Below are 19,087 nucleotides of genomic sequence, written 5' to 3'. Positions count from 1 at the left end.
GTTGATGTGATCTATGTTTACATGTTATTAACAAATTTTGGCCACATCTGTGACGTATTTGCAACATGTAGCTTCAGACGATATGCCTCGCCTATGAAAAATGTAGATTTATGAACATTTCTCCGTACTTAGCTGTAAAAAGCGTTCATTAAAAGACATGGTGTTATAATGTGCTCTTTGCAAAACGGTCCTGGATCTCCGAAGCCTTATGATTACTTACTGAAGTTTTTACTGGTGGGAGACAGTGATGTTGGGAAGGAAGAGCTGCTCAGTGGGATGGAGGATGGTGCGACGGAATCCCCTTATCCTAGTACTGATGGTAAGGATTGTAGGAGAGTTCTCATTGATTAATGCTGCATGCACTGTCTCTATCAATATGTACAGCATCTTTGACTAGTTCTTCAAGTTTTATAATTGTGGTTATTTTTAAATATTGAGTTATTTTTTTTCATAAGATTATCTACCATTATGACTTATGAGAGAATAGACTCTACCAGAAGAATGATTACATGGTGCTGGTTAGGTCTACATATGAAACATAATCGCATTGATATTAAGCTTCGATTCATTTGAATATTTCTATTGTGTTCATTTTAGACAAGCGCACATTGATTGATGTCTTGCCTACATGTAGATTAATTGCAATAAGTCCATGGCCAAATTCCCATTTCCGCTAATCTAGCTTTCTCTGGACTCTATACTTTCTATAGTTTCAAAGAATTATTGTCTTGATTGTATATAAGGGTCATTTAATCACATGTGAAAATACATCTTTTTTTAAAGTGTGCATCATGCATATCTGGATATTACCTTTGACCCTTGCATCAGTAATAGTGCTCTCTATCAATGAGCTGATAGTATTACAGCTGTAATATAATCACAAAAAGATTATTTACTTTTGTTCTATACATCCCAATTTCAATTGTCCTTTTAGATAACAATGAAAAATGAGCTTTAATCTTAAAAAAATAGTTTAAAGGTTCCATCACCAACTGGACGAATTGTCAATAAATTATAGTTGAGAATTAAATCATTAAGGTTCATTCTACCATAGACTAACTAGTAACTACGTGTACTTTATAAAACCTTCAGTTTTGTTAATGCAGATTTGCCCTCCATAGAATTATTCTAATTTATTACCTCTGTAATAATTTTGTTAAAAAGTTTCCAGATTACATTGGATTAAAAGAACTTTCCCTCTTTTACAGGTATAGACTACAAAACCACCACAATCCTTCTGGATGGGAAGAGGGTAAAACTACAGCTGTGGTATGAAATACTTTTGATGCTGGTTATGTTTTAAACAACATCTTGTATGTTGTACCGGTACTTGAAACTATACAGATACATTTATGTCTCTAATCCAGTAGATGTAATAGTATTAGAATGGCCATACATTGTTTTGTGTTTGTTCTTTTTTTTTTTGGGGGGGGGGGGTGTATAACTTGTATTTCATGTATTAGTAGGATCATCATCACAAGGATGATTGTTCATTAAAAGCTTTGTATCAAATATATAATCGTTTAGTCTTTTCTGCTGATGTTGATATGCATCACAATTTGATCTACAATGTTATTGTACCAAATCTAGTACAGGTATACTGGTACTGAGACATTGGTCATCATCCTACATGTTTTCTATTTTACAAACTGGATTTTATATTCTGGGTCTTTTTTTAATACAGGGACACCTCTGGCCAGGGACGTTTCTGTACTATATTTAGATCTTACTCCAGGGGAGCTCAGGTATGTACCGTCTACAGGGTCATTTTCACTTCATGATTTTCTTTCGCCCATCTACACATGCAAAAAAAAGGTTTCGCCCCATTTCAAATTTGCTTAGGCTTGGTAGTATGATAGATACTCTTTCTTATGAAAAAAGAAATTAAAAAGTTGTTTTGAATTCAGCAAGCCTTAAAGTCACCGCTGACAACAAGGGCAAAAGGGGCCAAAATAAATCAGGGCAAAAATTTCAATGTACCGTAATGTAGCGTGTATAACACACACTTTTTTTCAGCCAAAATTTGGTCAAAAATGGGGGTGCGTGTTGTACATAAAACTAAAATTTTACCCCATTTTTTCAAACCGTGATTCTTGATACCACGGGAGTAGTGACTGTCGATATATAGTGTATTCGGCAAGTTGTATGAGTGTATACTAAATTTACTGCATCAGAAATACCTTATTTATAGTTTTATTTCCATGTATTGAAAGATTTATCCTCTCTCAACACTATTTCTTGTTTAAATATCGCCATTGTATTTTCCATTACGTAAGCAGCCACCTGTTGACTTGGTGCGTGGTCAATGTTTGTTTAATAATTTCCGGTGTCAGAAGCATGCACCTGACTTATGTTGGACTTCACAGGGTGTTTTCAAGTGCATTAAGATTAGCAATTATTCGGATTTTATTAAACTTGATAACTTCATATCCAGTTTTGCAGTTAAACGTTATTGCTTTGCATAGACACTGCTAAAAATACATCGATCATTTGTACGACTTGATAATGACATTATACAACATACATACGTTTCTTCACAATGTTTATTTAACAACAATCAAAAGGTTTCAGTATAACTAATCAATTAAATTATTTCTTTTGATGTTGTTTTGGTTTATATCTGCAAACATTATTACCGGTACTTTTAAGCACTAAGTTGGGTTGCTGTTTTTCTCTATGTATGATGATCTTCAGCTTCTCCGATGTTGTATAAGAAACTCTTAACGAAGTGTCAAATGATGTTTGATACCACCCATGTAAATCATACCATCCTTTTAAAGTAAAATTGTAAGAACTTTGACTCTAATGTATGATGTTTTGGCCACGTTCCAATCAGGAAATTACCGTGACAATAATTGCGCTTGGGTTATAAAATTATCATTATACATCGATAGTTATTTGGAAAAATGATGGGCATTGATTTTCATCGTCTGTACTATTTTCCGATTACAAAATAATAGAAATTACGCATGGATTATAAAATTATCATGAAACATTGATAGCTTTGGGGGAAATGGCGGCTGTTGATTTCGCCATTTTTTGGGTGCGTGTTATACGTAGGACCTACCATTTTTTTTGGTCAACTTTGGGGGATGCGTATTATACATGAGTCCGTATAATACACGAAACATTACGGTAATAGTATTACATTTCTATTAAAGATCTAAAGGTTATACATTTTATATAGGTACATTTTATTGTTGAAATGTTTAGATTTCATATTGCATGTTCAGATTTAAAATACATTTTGTAATTCAAATTAATTCTTTTCAGGGCATTCTTTTAGTGTATGACATAACAAACAAATGGTCCTTTGATGGAATAGCAAGATGGATCAAGGAAATTGATGAGGTAAAAAGAGATATCCTCTATACAATATGGCTATTTTCACAGAGGAAAATTAATTTTCTGTTATCAGTGTAACATGTTTGGTTTGGTTGAATTCGGTACATGTATTTGCAGAGAAAAAGAGTTAACAAAAATTTGTCTTTTATACATTTGTATTGTGTATATGTGCTTCTTCTTTTTTGAAAATGTTCCCATGGTGATAAATTTTGTGAAACTTTTATTATATAGTTTCCCCCATGCAAATAAGTCCACATTTAGAGTTACTGTTGTTCAGAGTGTTGTGCAATTCAGATCTATCAAGATCTTTAGAGTAAGAATTATTGGGGTTGGTTAGGGGAATGTCACTTAACTGCAATACATGTACTTAAGTTTTTATAACAAAAACCTTAGACATGGGGGAGTTTTAAAATGGAAAATACCGTCTGATTTAGGGGAGCTTTGATTGGTTGTTTGTACTTTGTAGCATGCACCAGGTGTCCCTAAAATATTAGTCGGAAATCGGCTGCACATGGCGTACAAGCGACAGGTTAGTGAACAGATGGCAGAGTCCTACGCTCTGAAGAATGACATGGCTTTCTTCGAGGTCAGCCCTCTCTGTGACTTCAATGTAACAGAATCGTTTGCAGAACTCTCCAGGGTAGCGTTAAAACGCAATGGAATGAGAAGGACCTGGGGAACTGATAAAGGTATTTTTTTTGGGTCACAAACATGCTGTTATAGCACATGTATAATATTGGTACATGTGTGAAGCAGTATTACCCTTTATCGACACACTCATATTGTATTATGATTTTCAAATCAAAGTTAACTCTTTGTGAAATTTCAAAATACCTTACCACATGCTTGTACTTCTTGACAATTTGGTAGGACAAGTCCCCATGAAAATGTATTGTTTAACAGTAAACTGACAGAAAGCAACCTCATTCAAAATCTGAAACTGAATTTTAAAGAATCCTCTCTTTTGTTTTGCAGTGCTTTCATTGAAGGAGATTGCTTGTCGGTGCATAGTGGCCAACACCACTATTTATGGAATAGACAGACTTCCTTTGCCTCATTCACTGACTTCTCACCTCAAATCTTATGCACTGACAAATAAAACCCGAGTTCGAATGCAGAGCTTTGTTCACCGAAAGATCAAATATCTCAACCCCACGGACACACCACCCGCCCACTGTCGACAGAGTTGCTGCATCAGCTAACAGTGGCAATTTGGCAGTCGTCATTCTGCTGCTCACTCTGTAGTTGATCTGCATTGGCTTTGTGAATTTCGCATCATGGAGGTCAACATTAAAGTTAGAGTATTCCTCTTTTTGATACTGAATTTCAAAGGCATTATTTAGTGGTAGATATAGCTTGTAATATTCTGTTTTACAGAAACTTTGCAGCATTGAACATGCAAATGAATGTTGTTGCCTTTTTTTTTTTTTTTAATAGAGATGAACTTTTTTTCATTGTATTAAGTTTGTATCAATTGTTCATAGGGCTTCAAGTTCTTGGTCGAATAAAGGTGTACTAATGTACATGACATGTATTCATATTAATGAAATAGGGTGTTTCTAAACATTCCTGAACATGTGATAACCATCTTGAAACAAACTTTTCAAATAATGATCTTGTCATCAATGCAGTCGGTTGTCTTCTGCTTTTAAAGACAAACATTTCTTCCCTTTAATTTATATGTATAAGCAAGATTAGTTGCCATGAGTTGGGTATTTTTTGTATCCCTCAGTAACAGCTCTCTACAGTACTGATCTTGTTAATTATCTTTGCAAAATAAGTTTTAGTAGCATAGAAAGCTTAAAACTGAAAATTGTGTGTGTGTATTTGTTTGTTTATGTGGTATTAGTGCTAGTCATGATCGGTATCAGTGATTGAGACATGTTAAAACTTTGTATGTGTGTCTGTTTGTATGGTTAGTGTGAGAGAATGTGTCCCCCCTGTAAAGTATTATTGTTGTGATCTCGAGATGTAAATAACATTGCACATTGAATACCAACCAAAAGATATTAAATCAGCAAGAAAAAGCAGATTAAATTTGATAAAAAAAAAAAAACAACAATATTTTTTTATTTTACTGTTTTTTTTCCAAAACTGTTAATATAAATCTAATATAACAGAAATATGATAAAGCTTTCCTCTTCATAATTTTTTCTATGATATATTTTCGCAGCATCAATTTCTTTCTCTCTTCTCATTTTCATCCTCCTTCAAATGTAATTAAAAGCATAATTTTTTTATATGAAACACATTTTTCACACTTTATGCAGCCATGTAAACTATATACAACATGTACCTCTGTAGCAAGATTGTCTCATTGGTTGGTATATTGTAAAAACATCTGCATACATTAACTTGGTTTGAAAGACTGCAAGGCAGGTGCTAAAACATCAAAAGATTAACATGTACCGGTAGTTTCATCTAGGAAAACTTGTGTAATTTACATGTAGATTATTGTATAGCTGTAAATGTACAGTGTACCGGTATGTAAAAACTTGCACGTACATGTATATTATTATGAATAATATTTTGAAGAAATTCAGGCAGTTTTTGTTACAAATTTCCTCCCAGCTAAAATCAAAAGTCGAAGAATATGCAATGACATTGGAAATAGAGTTTATTTTTTATTGAACAAATTTTCCATTCTTTCCCATTTTTCAACTACCAAGTACTCTCAAGCAGTACTTTTGTTATGTTGCATCAAAATTGTCTTTTTTGGAAATTCTGAAGTTTGATTATTAGATTTTGTACGGTAGTCAGATAGAAACTTGATACCATAATATGGTTGTGTTTGCTCTATTTATTTGCATTTAACTTAAAACTATGTATTCAGCTGTAAATATTTGTTTGTTGTGTTGGTGCTAAAACCAGATTTTGTACTTTTCCATAACTATTATACAAAAAAAAGATCAGTATATGTGTAGTCAAAGGTAGTGGTTAATTTCTTTCGTACGTTTTTGGTGCAATTATCTACTTTTTTTTATCTAACTGAAATACTTGTGCTGATCAAATTTCTTAATTTTTGCTATTATGAAAATCATTTGTCTACTGTCAATAACTGTATTTGAATTCTATATGTGACATGTGACATTTACATGATGGTGATAATAAAAATAATGGAAAGTCATAGTTAAAATTTGTTTTATATTTTCACAACCAAATTGTTATTTACATTGCTGTCTTCCTCTCAAGTACAAATGCTCAAGAAATGCCAATATTTACAAGAAAGATTATAAAGTAAAGATTATAAGCATTGTCCCTTGACAATAATAATGTCATTCTTAATTAAATGCGAGAAATTAATATTCGTGTAAAATCTTAAGAAGCACATTTCGTGGATTTTGAAATCTCACTATTATTAGATGTCAGGACTAATTTCTGGCCATATATATTATTTCCTTAAGAGTTGAAAACTATTAAAAAAGAAATGAGGATAAAAGTTCTGCGTTTGCGATTTTATATTCTCACGATTTGACTCAAAACAGCAGGACCATGGAATTAAGTGCTCGCGTAATTTAAGGAATTTACAGTAAGGCCCAGTTCATTGTCTAAAATCCATGGTTGATTTCGTTGTTCTTCTTTCCACTGTCTAAACAGGGAGGTACCATTATATGTAGAGAAAAATCCCGAAAATCTTTTCAAGAACTGCAAAACTACAGTTTGTGATATATGTATAATGCCAAGCAAGCATCCAGATATAATTTATGATAGATTCTTAACTTTTCAAACTGTGACCCCCATCATCGGATAACCACGGGTGATAGCAACCATTAAAAGACGCGATCACCCATGGGTATCTGACGACCGTGACCACCTGACCAATAGTCTAGGGGTGCAGAATTCAGTTTAGGTAAATTAAAGAACACATCCTGACATATATATTTAGTATATTACCCCGTTACCTTCTGGTACTAATCGTTGAAAACTTTGAACCAAAGAAATGATGGGGACTTAATAATACCGTGTGTGTTTGAGTGACATGCAAAAAATGATGGTTCACCTACAATCACCTAAGTCTGATGTTATGACCCATTGTAATTCAATGGTCCACTCGAGACTGCTCCACCAAAGACAGATGAGTTTAGTAGATTAGTAATACATGTACTATGAAAATTGCTTCCCTTAGGCAATATGGTATGGTTGGATGTGCAAAAGTATTTTTGGATTGACATAAAGTATATCTGGAATTGAATTGAATCTAGGATAAAGAAGGAAAACCCTGAACCACATTTATTATTGTCTGAATAATCAATCCTAATAGTTAAATGCCTAGATTTATTATATATTTTTCACATGCTGCACTTTTTGGCTTTTGAAGCTCTAGTCTAATTATAATGTACCGTAATCACATTTCCCTTACTAGTTTTGGATTTTCTCAAAGAAAATGTAGAAAGATATGTGTATAAGAATAAACTTGATAATTGTGCCTCAGGTGAGTTCTTTGGCTTATGGGTCTCTCATAAACGCATTTCAGTCAGATAAATTGAAGTTATACAACTATTTTAATGATGATCAACATATTTTGTACATTTTGCTGTATTTTGCTGTATTTTCATCCTAATGTATATCAAAAGATGTCCTATTCCTCATTCACTGGGAGGGAACAACACAGTACAAGGACCAAATATTATTGCTGCAACAGGAGGTTTTATATATCTGGAGCACCTGTTCAACAAACATTCATTTTTTTTTAAATTAAATTTCAATGTACATTCATTGATTGCTTGTTTTAATTCAGTTATAAATGATACAAATTAAGTTGAAATCCATCACACATTTTCTTTAATAAATTTGTCCTTATGATATGAGTGCCCCTGGACCAGTTTGTGTTACTTATGCATTGCATCAAGAAACAAGAGGCCCATGGGCCACATCGCTCACCTATGGAACAATAGGTATGATAAAATCAGCTTAATGGAGTCAAAATACAAACAATCTGGACAATGTACAATATAATACATGTAGATCCTGTATAAATAAAATCCACTTCCCCCTGGATATTCTTATGTTTATAATCATTAGTCCCTTTTCTAACAGGATTATTTTATCGTCATATCACATGTTCAGTATTGCAGTTCTCAAAAAGATCCTTAACGATTGTTTATATATGGGATATAAATCTACATTAAACTCCGAACCTTCTTGTGAGGCCGAAGAATTGTCCTGGAGCCAAAGTCTTAACAATTATAAAGAATCATCTGGCTGATTAGTTTCTGAGAAGAAGAATTTTAAAGACTTACTCTATATAATCCTATGTAAAACTTTAACACCCCCCCCCCCCAATGTGGCCTCACCCTACCCCCAGGGATCATGATTTTCACAACTTTTAATCTACACTACCTGAGGATACTTCCACACAAGTTTCAGCTTTCCTGGCTGATTAGTTTCTGAGAGGAAGATTTTTAAATATTTACTCTATATATTCCTATGTTAAACTTCGACCCTCCATTGTGCCCCACCCTACCCCCGGGGATCATGATTTTCACAACTTTGAATCTACACTACCTGAGGATGCTTCCACACAAGTTTCAGCTCTGGTGGCTGATCAGTTTCTGAGAAGATTTTTAAAGATTTACTCTATATATTCCTATGTAAAACTTCGAGCCCCCATTGTGGCCCCCCCTTCCCCCGGGGGTCATGATTTTCACAATTTTAAATCTACACTACCTGAGGATGCTTCCACACAAGTTTCAGCTTTCCTGTCTGATTAGTTTCTGAGAAGAAGATTTTTAAAGATTTACTCTATATATTCCTATGTAAAACTTCGACCCCCCATTGTGACCCCATCCTACCCCTGGGGGTCATGAATTTCACAACTTTGAATCAACACTACCTGAGAATGCTTCCACACAAGTTTCAGCTTTCCTGGCTTTCTGGTTCTTGAGAAAAAGTTTTTTTGAAAATTTCTCGAAATTTTTTTATTAATTTCTAATTATCTCCCCTTGAAAACGGGTGTGGCCCTTAATTTTCACAACTTTGAATCCCCTTTGCCTAAGGATGATTTGTGCCAAGTTTGGTTGAAATTGGCCAAGTAGTTCTTGAGAAGATGTTGAAAATGTGAAAAGTTTACGGACAGACAGACAGACGGACGACAGACAAAATGTGATCAGAATAGCTCACTTGAGCTTTCAGGTAGAGCTTGCGACGGTTGACAAAGGTTTCCTCTGGGTTTCTATTTCAATTGTTACCCTCCCAAACAGGCTTTTTATATAATGATAACCTGAGGTGCTAATTCTTACTCAGGGGGTTTGCATGTGCTACGACATAGTATTATGGAATGTGTATGTTTTAAGATACATGTACTTGGTAATACAGAGCAATCACAATTGAAAACTCATACTGTTGCTGTCATTATGTGATGTTTAGACTTCAAGCTTCCAAGATAATCCTTAAAAAACACCTCCCCATCCCCTTAATAAATCTTAAAAATATGGTTCATAATTGACACCCCCTTTAGACCTACATTATTAGGTGATTACACATATGTGATAATACATTATACATTTTTTGCATGATTGTGAGGGGGATAAGAAGATTTATTCCCCCAGTGAAATTCCCCCAGTGAAATTCATGTTTCCCAAGGGCAACACCCATGGGAAATATGATTTTTCTGGGGAATAAATCTTCATATCTCCTCAACGTTCATGCACTAAATTGTTTAGAACCATTTTAACAAGTGCTTGGACTTTGGGTAGTTGTGTCAATCGGCGATGTGATGTAGACCGGTCTATTTCATTGCTGGCCACTCAGTCATGGCTCTTGGAAATCAACAAAATTTGGCTGGAGTTTGAGCAAAGACTACACAATCGGTGTATATTTTGCTTGAAACCAGCGTCATTTTAACTTGTTTTGACGCAAAAAACAGTCACATCCTACTGAAAGTCCAAGGCCTTGTTAAAATGGTTCTATCAAACCATACCACAGTGATTACTTGTAAGACATTGGGTTCTACGTCTCGTTTTCAAATTATTGTCAAGTAATTATGGGACATGATGAAAAAAATAGCGATGACAGGCAAATTTATTTGCCCTGGTACATAATTGACTAGAATCAATCAAATAACGCGTTGGATGAAATTATTATAATGAGGTATAATAATAATAAAAGTTTACTTGGGGCAAGTGACCCAAGATTTTCCCTCTCCCACTTCTGAGGAATAAAACAGAAATTTTGTGTAATTTTTCAATATGCATTTGCATCGTTTCCTCCCCTATTAAAACCTTCATGACTTACATGTACATGGAAAAGATTGAACATAACAATTTTCTGACTGTTTTTTTTTTAATTCTGTAACAACTATCATAATTGATCAAACTTCTGTTTTTAGTGTATCAATACATAGGTGTTTACAAGGAAAAATTCAGATAAAAGTTTAAAAGGTTAACAGATTTTTAACAGAAATAGAATATGGTTGTTTAATTCTGTGTTGCATTTCGTCAAACACCTGTTAAAAATATGTCCAGTGCCAACAAACTCAGTTTCTTTTTCACATGATTAAGATCAATATTGAATTAAAGTTAACATGACAGTCATTTCTATACATATAATTATATATATATATATGAACACAAAAATAAAGTGTGTTGGTAAAAGTTTCTCTATCAAAGAAATTATGAAATCATACCAATCTATTTTCTTTTCACAATAATTATTAAAGACATAATAAATAGACATTACATTGTACAATCATACAGATCTAATACATTTTCTATATAAAGAAGTTTGTGAAAGGAAAGTACTGTATACATACTAGAAATTTTTTTTAAAAATATTAATTAAATTCAATTTTCAGACAAAAAAAAAATGCATTAGTGAACAGCTGAAGAGAGATTTTGTGATTGGTCGTACATGCCCATTCAAAGGAAGGAGACCATAAAAATATCAATACTATTTCTGAAAGTTTCAGCAGTATCGTATAATTACATGATTGATATAAATGATGGTAACAAACACATTTTCTAGCAATGCAGTCTTCTCATGTGCTGGAATGAAAATATTTTATTACAAATTAACAAATATAATTCATAAACTTCCTTGTTCTTGTGTTAAGGTCAGATGACACGTTCCTCAAGCATCTGATGAAAAATGATAATTATTTTTTTAAATCTCAACAACCTGATAATGTACCAAATAACATATCAACAATTCATGTGTATTTTCAATAAGATTATATAGGACATTTCATACTCTAGTATCTTGTACAAATGCCTGGTAAGGTACCTATTTTTTGCAAGAAAGCTTGTCAAAGTAGTACCAGTAGTAAATCAAATAACAAATTCCTGGAAAAAGTTATACAAAATTGAGGAACGTGTCGTAGATTAATAATGTGTTTCTGAAAAAACCTTTAACTATATATGCTGACAAATGCTCTTTAATTTTGATACATTTTCCCTAAAGTAATTCCTCTGTTCTGCATCTTTGAAATGTTTCATGAATATAAACCATCTGAAAGGCTAAGTTTAAAAATAACAATAAAATGTTCAACATGAAATTAAATGATTTGAATTAGGAATCACACTGTCTATTGATTTTGCCCTGGTTATTACGTGTTTATAATGTGCCTCTCTATGAAAAAGAAAAAGTTGTGCATATTTACTGAAAATTTCTATTATTTTTCTAAACAGTCCTTATTTATAAACAAGAAATCCACCTGATGAAATCAAAGACAAGTATGGCACACCATAATGAGACAAAAAGAAGTGACTGGTACTTAAAAAGCAGGGAAAAAAGCCAAGAAGCCATATACATTTGGAAAAGGCATAAAAAAAAAAACCAGAAGAACCTCTGGCACATTCTTCGATTGGTTAATTTCCCAACACTGATTTAATAAAGAGCTCTTTCTAGTTGCTGAGGACTTGATCACGTCAACATATTGATTTTTTTTTTTGGTGTTTTTTTTAACAGAGATTTTTTTCTACAAAAGTCAATGAGCAAGTACCACATGAATCAAGCTGGAAAAGTTCCTCTGAACTTGAGCCTCAAACTGAACACTAAATTGTCATACAAGGATGGAAAATAGAATGGTGTCTACATTTCACTACTGGAATGTACACATTCAAAATACAATTCTTATTTTCTCAATAGCTTTAACAAACAATATTCCATTTACTATGGTTACAAAATCTTCAGAATCTGTTATTCTGATTATAAATGTATCTATGCATGTAGGAGAAGGTAGCACTATATGTAATTGATTTTTTAAAAACAATATTAATTCAGTTCATTGATTCCATAAGAAATAGGGATAAAAATTTAACCTCTTACTAGCAAAGAAATACAACTCGTATTTGAATATGATTCAATGTACCGGGTATGTAAAAAAAATTATAGAAAATTACTTTATTATTAACAGAAAATTCATAACCTATGTATTCAAAAACATAAACTGGTATTCTTATCAAATTATTGTACATAAGGAAAACCCTTTCTTAATAAGTAAAAGACCAGCATTAAAAAAAAAATGTTTTTAAAAATTCTCAGTTTGTTTGCCATGACATTCTTATAGTTGTTTGTCACTCGAACCTCTATATACATGTAAAAAAGCATCCCTTATATCTTGATCAACAAAAAAAGGTATGGAATAGATTATAGAAGATGTAGAGAGAAAACAGCCTAACATGCAGTTCTTTTGTGTCGATTTCATAAGGAAGGGTGCGACACAAACAGAATGAAAAGTGCACAAAATCTGCTTTGCAGAAAAAAAAATGAAAGCCCTCTATCACCAAGTTATGTACTGTAGATTCTTAATTAAACGCAAGGAATCAATATCCGCATAAAATTGCAAGCATCAACACTTGCAGATTTTAAAATCTTGTTTTTTATTTTTCAGTCAGTTTTAAATTATGGTAAATTACAACAAAAAAATTGTGCTCGCGATTTTATATTCTCATGATTTGATACAATACAATGGAATCGCGGAATAAGTACTCGCGTAAAATTAGGAATTTACAGTAACTAGCTAGAATTAAAATAAATCTTAATGTTTCAATCTTTCAAATCTTAAAAAAAAAAATTATATCAACAACCACATTTAATAATCAAACAGCTTGCATGGTTAAAAACAAAGGAAGAAAAATAAAAGGAGAAAGGGGGAAAAATACAAAAATAAACTATGTACCAGTTCATAAAATTATAAACGTTGTACATCTTGGATACTGTACGAGATCCATTCTCATTAGTTATTGAGTAGTCCAGTTTAGAGACCAGCATCTAATATGTTGTAGATACATGTAATGATTTAATGCCAACCAGCTGGCTGCATAGATGAAGATCGACTTCTTGTACGTGTACATATCACCGATTCTCCCCTTTTTTTCTCCTCTTCAGTTACCACCCCTCTGTCAAGACTCGCTCAGGTGTCTTGATCAGTTGAGCGTTTTGTTCTGTGTTAAGTTGTCCCTGAATTGAAAGCCCTTAACAACAGCCCCGCTTTGTCAAGAGTTGGAGGCAGTGAGCTCCTGCAGGTTTGTGTTTGTCTCTCGCACGTGATTGAGAATTTTCACCACATAACTGGCAATGTCAACTTCCAGTTCACTATATCGTTTGATAAAGGGATGCTCCTACAACAAAGAGGAAAATTTTTTAAATTAGCAAAAGATGTCTTAATTACTGTATCACTGATAATATTCCAAATGAAAAACAAAATCATTATAACTTTTCTCTTGAATTTTGGTATCGTTATCGCCAATTTTGGAGCTTTATAATGAAGATACACTAAGAAACGTATACTCACCAAAAGTTTGGCATATTTGGGTCTTTGCTTCTCATCTTTAGTCAAACTGCAAAAACATGATGATACATGTTTACATAAATGTTGTCTTCTCAAACCATATCCCAAGAGGCATGAACTCATATATTTTAAACATAAAATATCAATAAAACGCCGAGGGCTCACCAGGTATTCAGGAAGTTGAGAAATTCATCAGAGAACCGTCCCTCGGTTGACTTGAGCTGAGGAGCTGGCCCTTGAACTACCTGAGTTAACTGGTCAAACACACTGTTCCACTTCGGATAGGGAAACTTTCCAGTGGCGAGCTCCATCTTCAAAATTCAAAACCAATATTTCTTGCTGCATTTTCTGATACCCAACTCTTATCATGATAAAAGCATAAATTTAAGTAAGAACAAGCATTAATTATTTGACAATTACATATTTCAGCATATTCACATGTAACTCAAAACAAAGGATTGATGCAGTAGTTGACCTATCAAAAACAATTCTAGAAATCTCACCAGTGTTATTCCAAGGCTCCAAACATCTGAACGAATATCATAACCTCGACTTGATGCCCGCGGATCTATCCTTTCAGGCTGTGAAAAAAATTAAACAGGATTTGGTCAATAAACTATCTCCTGATTAAACTACAGGTATCAGTTTCTATAAACTAATTCCTGATTACACCACAGGCATCACTACCCACAGCACAGGTATATAAAGAATCTTGTTTCCTCTCAGTCAACAGTGCCATTTAAGTCCTCAAACCACAATTTAGTTAATAAGAAATCAAGAGTGTTAAAACCTTATGAATTGCTAGTGTTCCGCAAAATCTAAAAATGCAGTCCTACAAACATTTCATTCAGAGTAAAAATAATACCTTCTTTTTTTTTTTAAAGTGTTTTAAATTCTCCTTTTAAAGTAATCTGAAATGCATGTACGTACTGCCATATATGGGCGACATCCTGCATCTCTGCTTTTGGCAATAGAATCAACCAACTGGCCACTAATTCCAAAATCACACAGTTTTATGTTCCCTTTGCGATCTAGTAGAATGTTGGATGGTTTTACATCTGTAAAAACAAAGAGAAATTATAATTTTGGTTGAACAAAAAGTACATTTAAAAATTTAATGTGGATAGTTTGTTTGACTGTTTTATCATTTGTCTTTATTTTATTATTCATATTATGTGTAAAATATGATTAAGGAAATAAGGACATGTACATACCTCGGTGAATTATTTTCAAATTTTCCTTTAAATAATTTAAAGCTTTTACAGTCTGAAAGGAAAACAAGAGTACACATTAATGGAGAAAAGATGTCAACATTTCCCATTGTAAATCTCCGTAAGAAATCAGTTTTCGTTCCTGTTAATTTTTTCAAGTGAAAAATGACAATTTGTGAATGAAATTATCACGGATATTTTCCCTTTCATCTATTTAATTGCACTTCTTTCACAGGTATGTGTATTTTTATCAAAAATCATTCAAATGGGTGGCATAAATATCTTGGCACAGACCAAACTATACTATTTTTAAATCAATAATAATTGAAACCATATCAACACCAAATTTCCAGATATTTTAAATACAGCCAATTGTTCTTGAACTCTTTAATCTTAGAGGCAAATTAGAATCAATTCTTTTCATATGGATAAAACTATCAGCTGTTGGATCAGTTTTTGATAACAAGGATGATAAACAGTAACTTGGACAAAATTTTCATTTTTGATAAAATACTGTATAAAAAGTAACTTCTAGACATCATCCTTCATTAGCAATGTATGGAAATTTATTTCTTCATTGTGTGCATTACTCTCAAATGAAATGCCATAATTCGTTCATTCGTTAATTTAATAGAAAATCAATATTCATACTCACAGCTACGGTTATTTTTCCTAAAATTTCTTCTGGTATCGTACTTTGCAACACATTAAAAATATATTTATAAAATTTGTCTAAAGAAATGTCCATCATCTCTACACAAATCCAGCAGTCTCCCTGAAATAAGAAAATTACAAAACTGAACAATGTAATTCACATCATAAAATTCCTATACAATGCATAAACTGAAATCGCTGGATTAAATTAATAATTATCAACACAGGCACACAGCAAAATAGACATTAAAACATAGTCCACATACATGTATGATGTAAAGATTCAATAAAATTCATTGATGCATGTGTTGAGGACTACACTATTGGCTAGAAGAGATTATTTCATATATAGACAATTTCTTCCTTAAAAAGATTATCAAACGGTGATATCAATATCTACGTTTAGATACATGTACCCATAAAACCTTAATAAGAATCCCCATGAAACCAAGTGATTCCAATTCTGAACTTATCATTAACGATGTATTTAATCCTTTTCAATATCAATGAGTTTTTTTCCCAAAGATCTTCGGACAACAACAAAAATTTCTTTGCTAAAAGATTGTTAATTAATTAATTAAGTACCTCTTTGAACAGTGCTCCGTAGAACTGTACAATAAATGGACAGTCGTTACTCCTCATGACCACATCTAGGTCCATCAACAACTCCTTCTGTTCCTTCTCGTCGACCGTGGAACGAATTCTCTGTTTTGAAAAAAATGGCAACACTGAATGGTCGATAATTGGTCCATACAACAATCTACTAACTCTTCAATTTTACTGGTACTTCACTTAATGGCATCATGGTATAATAAAAATAACTCTCAGGACCACAATTTAAACTAGTACTTTGTCACTAATTGTGTTATCCTGTCTAAATAAAAGACTTTATTATTATTATCTGTTTCACTATTGTGAAACTCGATTGTTCGGAATCAGATTCTATAAAATGGATGGAAAAATACCATTGTAAAATTCCTTTTTATCAATACACTTATACCGGTAAATGTAACTTCGTATACAAATTGTATATAGTTTATACTACCATGAATTTCAGCTCATTTCATTTTGAATCTCATAGAAAGTATACAAAGTGGAATATTTACTATTTAAATCCTCCAAATGGTATGTTGCAAAAGAATACAGTACCTTGACAGCCATCACAGTACCGCTATCCTTGTGAACCATTTTGGTCACGGTGCCATAATTCCCCCTCCCAATTTCCTCCAGTTCGTGTAGGTCATCAGATGTGAAGTCAAAAGACTGCAAAATAATTCGAATATAGCTTATTGTACCTTCTTAGTCAGAAAAACCTTAAACTGCATCAAAGGTTATAACATTTAGATGAAAGAAATTCTGATAATCCTCTTTTGAAAGAATTGCTATCTCCAGACTGACCTTTGACCCTATCTGTAGTTTCCCTGTGGACTTCAAACATTTGATTCTCTCTCTGAAATAAAAACAATTCAGCTTATCAGATAAAGAGATAGAACTAATGCAATAAGAAAATTTTTGCTGCAGATGTGAAGCAAAATAGATGAGATGAACTTTCTCTGGATTATCATTCAAATTTCTTTCATTCATTTACATTTCTATTTGTGTGTAATTGGTACTGATAATTGTGTTTTTGCACTTTGCATATGGTTTGCTTTAAAAATTCAGTGTGTGTTTGAATGATGAGGGTCTTACTCATAAATTTCAAAATAAGCTCACCTATAAAGAGTTCACAATTTTGACAAACAAAATCTTACATCTGAGTCCTGTAGCCCATGGTGGCCAGGGACGGGGTTGGGGGAGGAGTGAAGTTGATGGTGAGACGTCTCCTCAAGTCTGCTGTAACATTCAAACGAACCATATCTAAATGTATAAATCCATTTAGAAATTAAGTTCATTTCTAAAAATCAAAAAAAAATATTATAACCACATGTAAAGTGAATATAAACCCATAAATAATGAATATATACTCACTTATTAGATTTTTAAAAGATTTGCAAATGAAATATCAGAATAAATTTCAAATTAACCAAGAAAAAAATATTATTATTATTTTTCGTTTATATGCATTTTAACATAAATGTAAATGAGAAAGAATATTGTCTATATTGTCTAAACAGCATACATGATCATGTACTTTGAAAACTGGTTGATATACTGAAAGAGAATTCATGAAAATTTAATGCTAAGCAATTATACAGTGAAGCAACAGAAAAGAAAAACACACGTTTTACAAAACCCTTCACCATTATATAAGACTTACAGTATGCTACTCCAAATGAATATGAAAACACCCAAAGAAAGTAATCATATAACAAACCCTTTCTGTTTTCAACAAAATTCTCTATGTCCTTCGTTTCCTTTTGTTTAAACTAAACAATGCAGTTAACAAAATATGATCAGTCATGGTTCAGAGGATGACCAGTGTCTTGAGACTTAAAACACTGTCCTATCAAAACAGGGCAATTGTTTTCCTCAACGTTTGATATAATGTTCAAGATAACAGACTTAATGACTATATACAATATTAAAAGTTCAAACGAAAAAGCAGTGGGTGATAAAAAATTCTGTTGTCGAAGTTGTCTCTCTGACATCTAGGCTTGAAATATCAACAAGGACATTGCAATATGGGTGACTACTATTGTTATTGGTGCACTGCAAACCGTAAAACACTAAACAGATATTGTTCTCAACACACAAAACAATGAGGTAATAAAAGAAATTAGTTAGGTTAGTCTTCAGTGAGTTTAGGGAGAGTTGCTTGGCATGTCTAACACACAAAATTAGCATGGATCCCTATTTTACCCATATTTTCTGTGTCGAGTCTGCGAATAGGAAGAGTTGGTTTTTGTATATTTCTATTTCTTGGTACTGGGGGTGGTGGAACGGGGGGTGGCAAGTCTACAAAAATAAAACAAAGCTCAGCAAAACTTAAAACACTATGCGCAGCTAATTTCCTGTAAGGCACCATTTAAAGCAAAGCATATTCTTCTTAGACTTATCACATTCTGAAAGCCTAAAATAATACAGTAATCTCACATGTACATATATAAAGACTGACTTGAAAAAATACCATTATATAAATCGAGTTTGATTTGGTTGACTTTACACTTTGGATACAATATATTTGAAAATATGAGGACGGGTGTAGTCA

At 32.8% G+C, this 19,087-nt stretch overlaps 2 protein-coding genes across 5 annotated transcripts in view; one reads left to right on the top strand and one right to left on the bottom strand.

The window, feature by feature from the left end:
- The first annotated feature begins 168 nt into the window (after window positions 1-168).
- LOC105345785 (ras-related protein Rab-40B) lies at window positions 169-6,474 on the top strand. Its single transcript, XM_011454076.4, has 6 exons — window positions 169-319; window positions 1,209-1,269; window positions 1,685-1,745; window positions 3,274-3,351; window positions 3,812-4,034; window positions 4,321-6,474. The coding sequence occupies exons 1-6, from the start codon at window positions 169-171 to the stop codon at window positions 4,545-4,547; spliced, it is 801 nt and encodes a 266-aa protein (XP_011452378.1). The 3' UTR covers window positions 4,548-6,474.
- A 4,133-nt stretch (window positions 6,475-10,607) lies between these two features.
- The window catches only part of LOC105345787 (dual specificity mitogen-activated protein kinase kinase 4), a 9,196-nt gene continuing 716 nt past the window's right edge, over window positions 10,608-19,087 (bottom strand). Inside the window, exons 2-13 of one of the 4 annotated variants that reach the window (XM_011454079.4) lie at window positions 18,739-18,834; window positions 17,691-17,772; window positions 17,338-17,389; window positions 17,089-17,202; window positions 16,525-16,644; window positions 15,941-16,060; window positions 15,289-15,340; window positions 15,005-15,132; window positions 14,578-14,655; window positions 14,240-14,385; window positions 14,078-14,123; window positions 10,608-13,904 (exon numbers count right to left, since the gene is read on the bottom strand). In XM_011454079.4, coding sequence (XP_011452381.2) covers window positions 13,779-13,904; window positions 14,078-14,123; window positions 14,240-14,385; window positions 14,578-14,655; window positions 15,005-15,132; window positions 15,289-15,340; window positions 15,941-16,060; window positions 16,525-16,644; window positions 17,089-17,202; window positions 17,338-17,389; window positions 17,691-17,772; window positions 18,739-18,834 — 1,160 coding nt within the window. In that variant the 3' untranslated portion in view covers window positions 10,608-13,778. Of the gene's footprint in view, window positions 13,905-14,077; window positions 14,124-14,239; window positions 14,386-14,577; window positions 14,656-15,004; window positions 15,133-15,288; window positions 15,341-15,940; window positions 16,061-16,524; window positions 16,645-17,088; window positions 17,203-17,337; window positions 17,390-17,690; window positions 17,797-18,738; window positions 18,835-19,087 lie in introns of all 4 variants that reach the window. The other 3 variants (XM_011454078.4, XM_011454080.4, XM_011454081.4) reach the window with 3 other exon arrangements.

Source organism: Magallana gigas, chromosome 7 (genome assembly GCF_963853765.1).
Source record: "Magallana gigas chromosome 7, xbMagGiga1.1, whole genome shotgun sequence".
In the NCBI taxonomy this organism is placed as follows: domain Eukaryota; kingdom Metazoa; phylum Mollusca; class Bivalvia; order Ostreida; family Ostreidae; genus Magallana; species Magallana gigas.
Note: the sequence above shows the minus strand (reverse complement) of the source record. Positions and strands in the feature narration are given on the sequence as shown.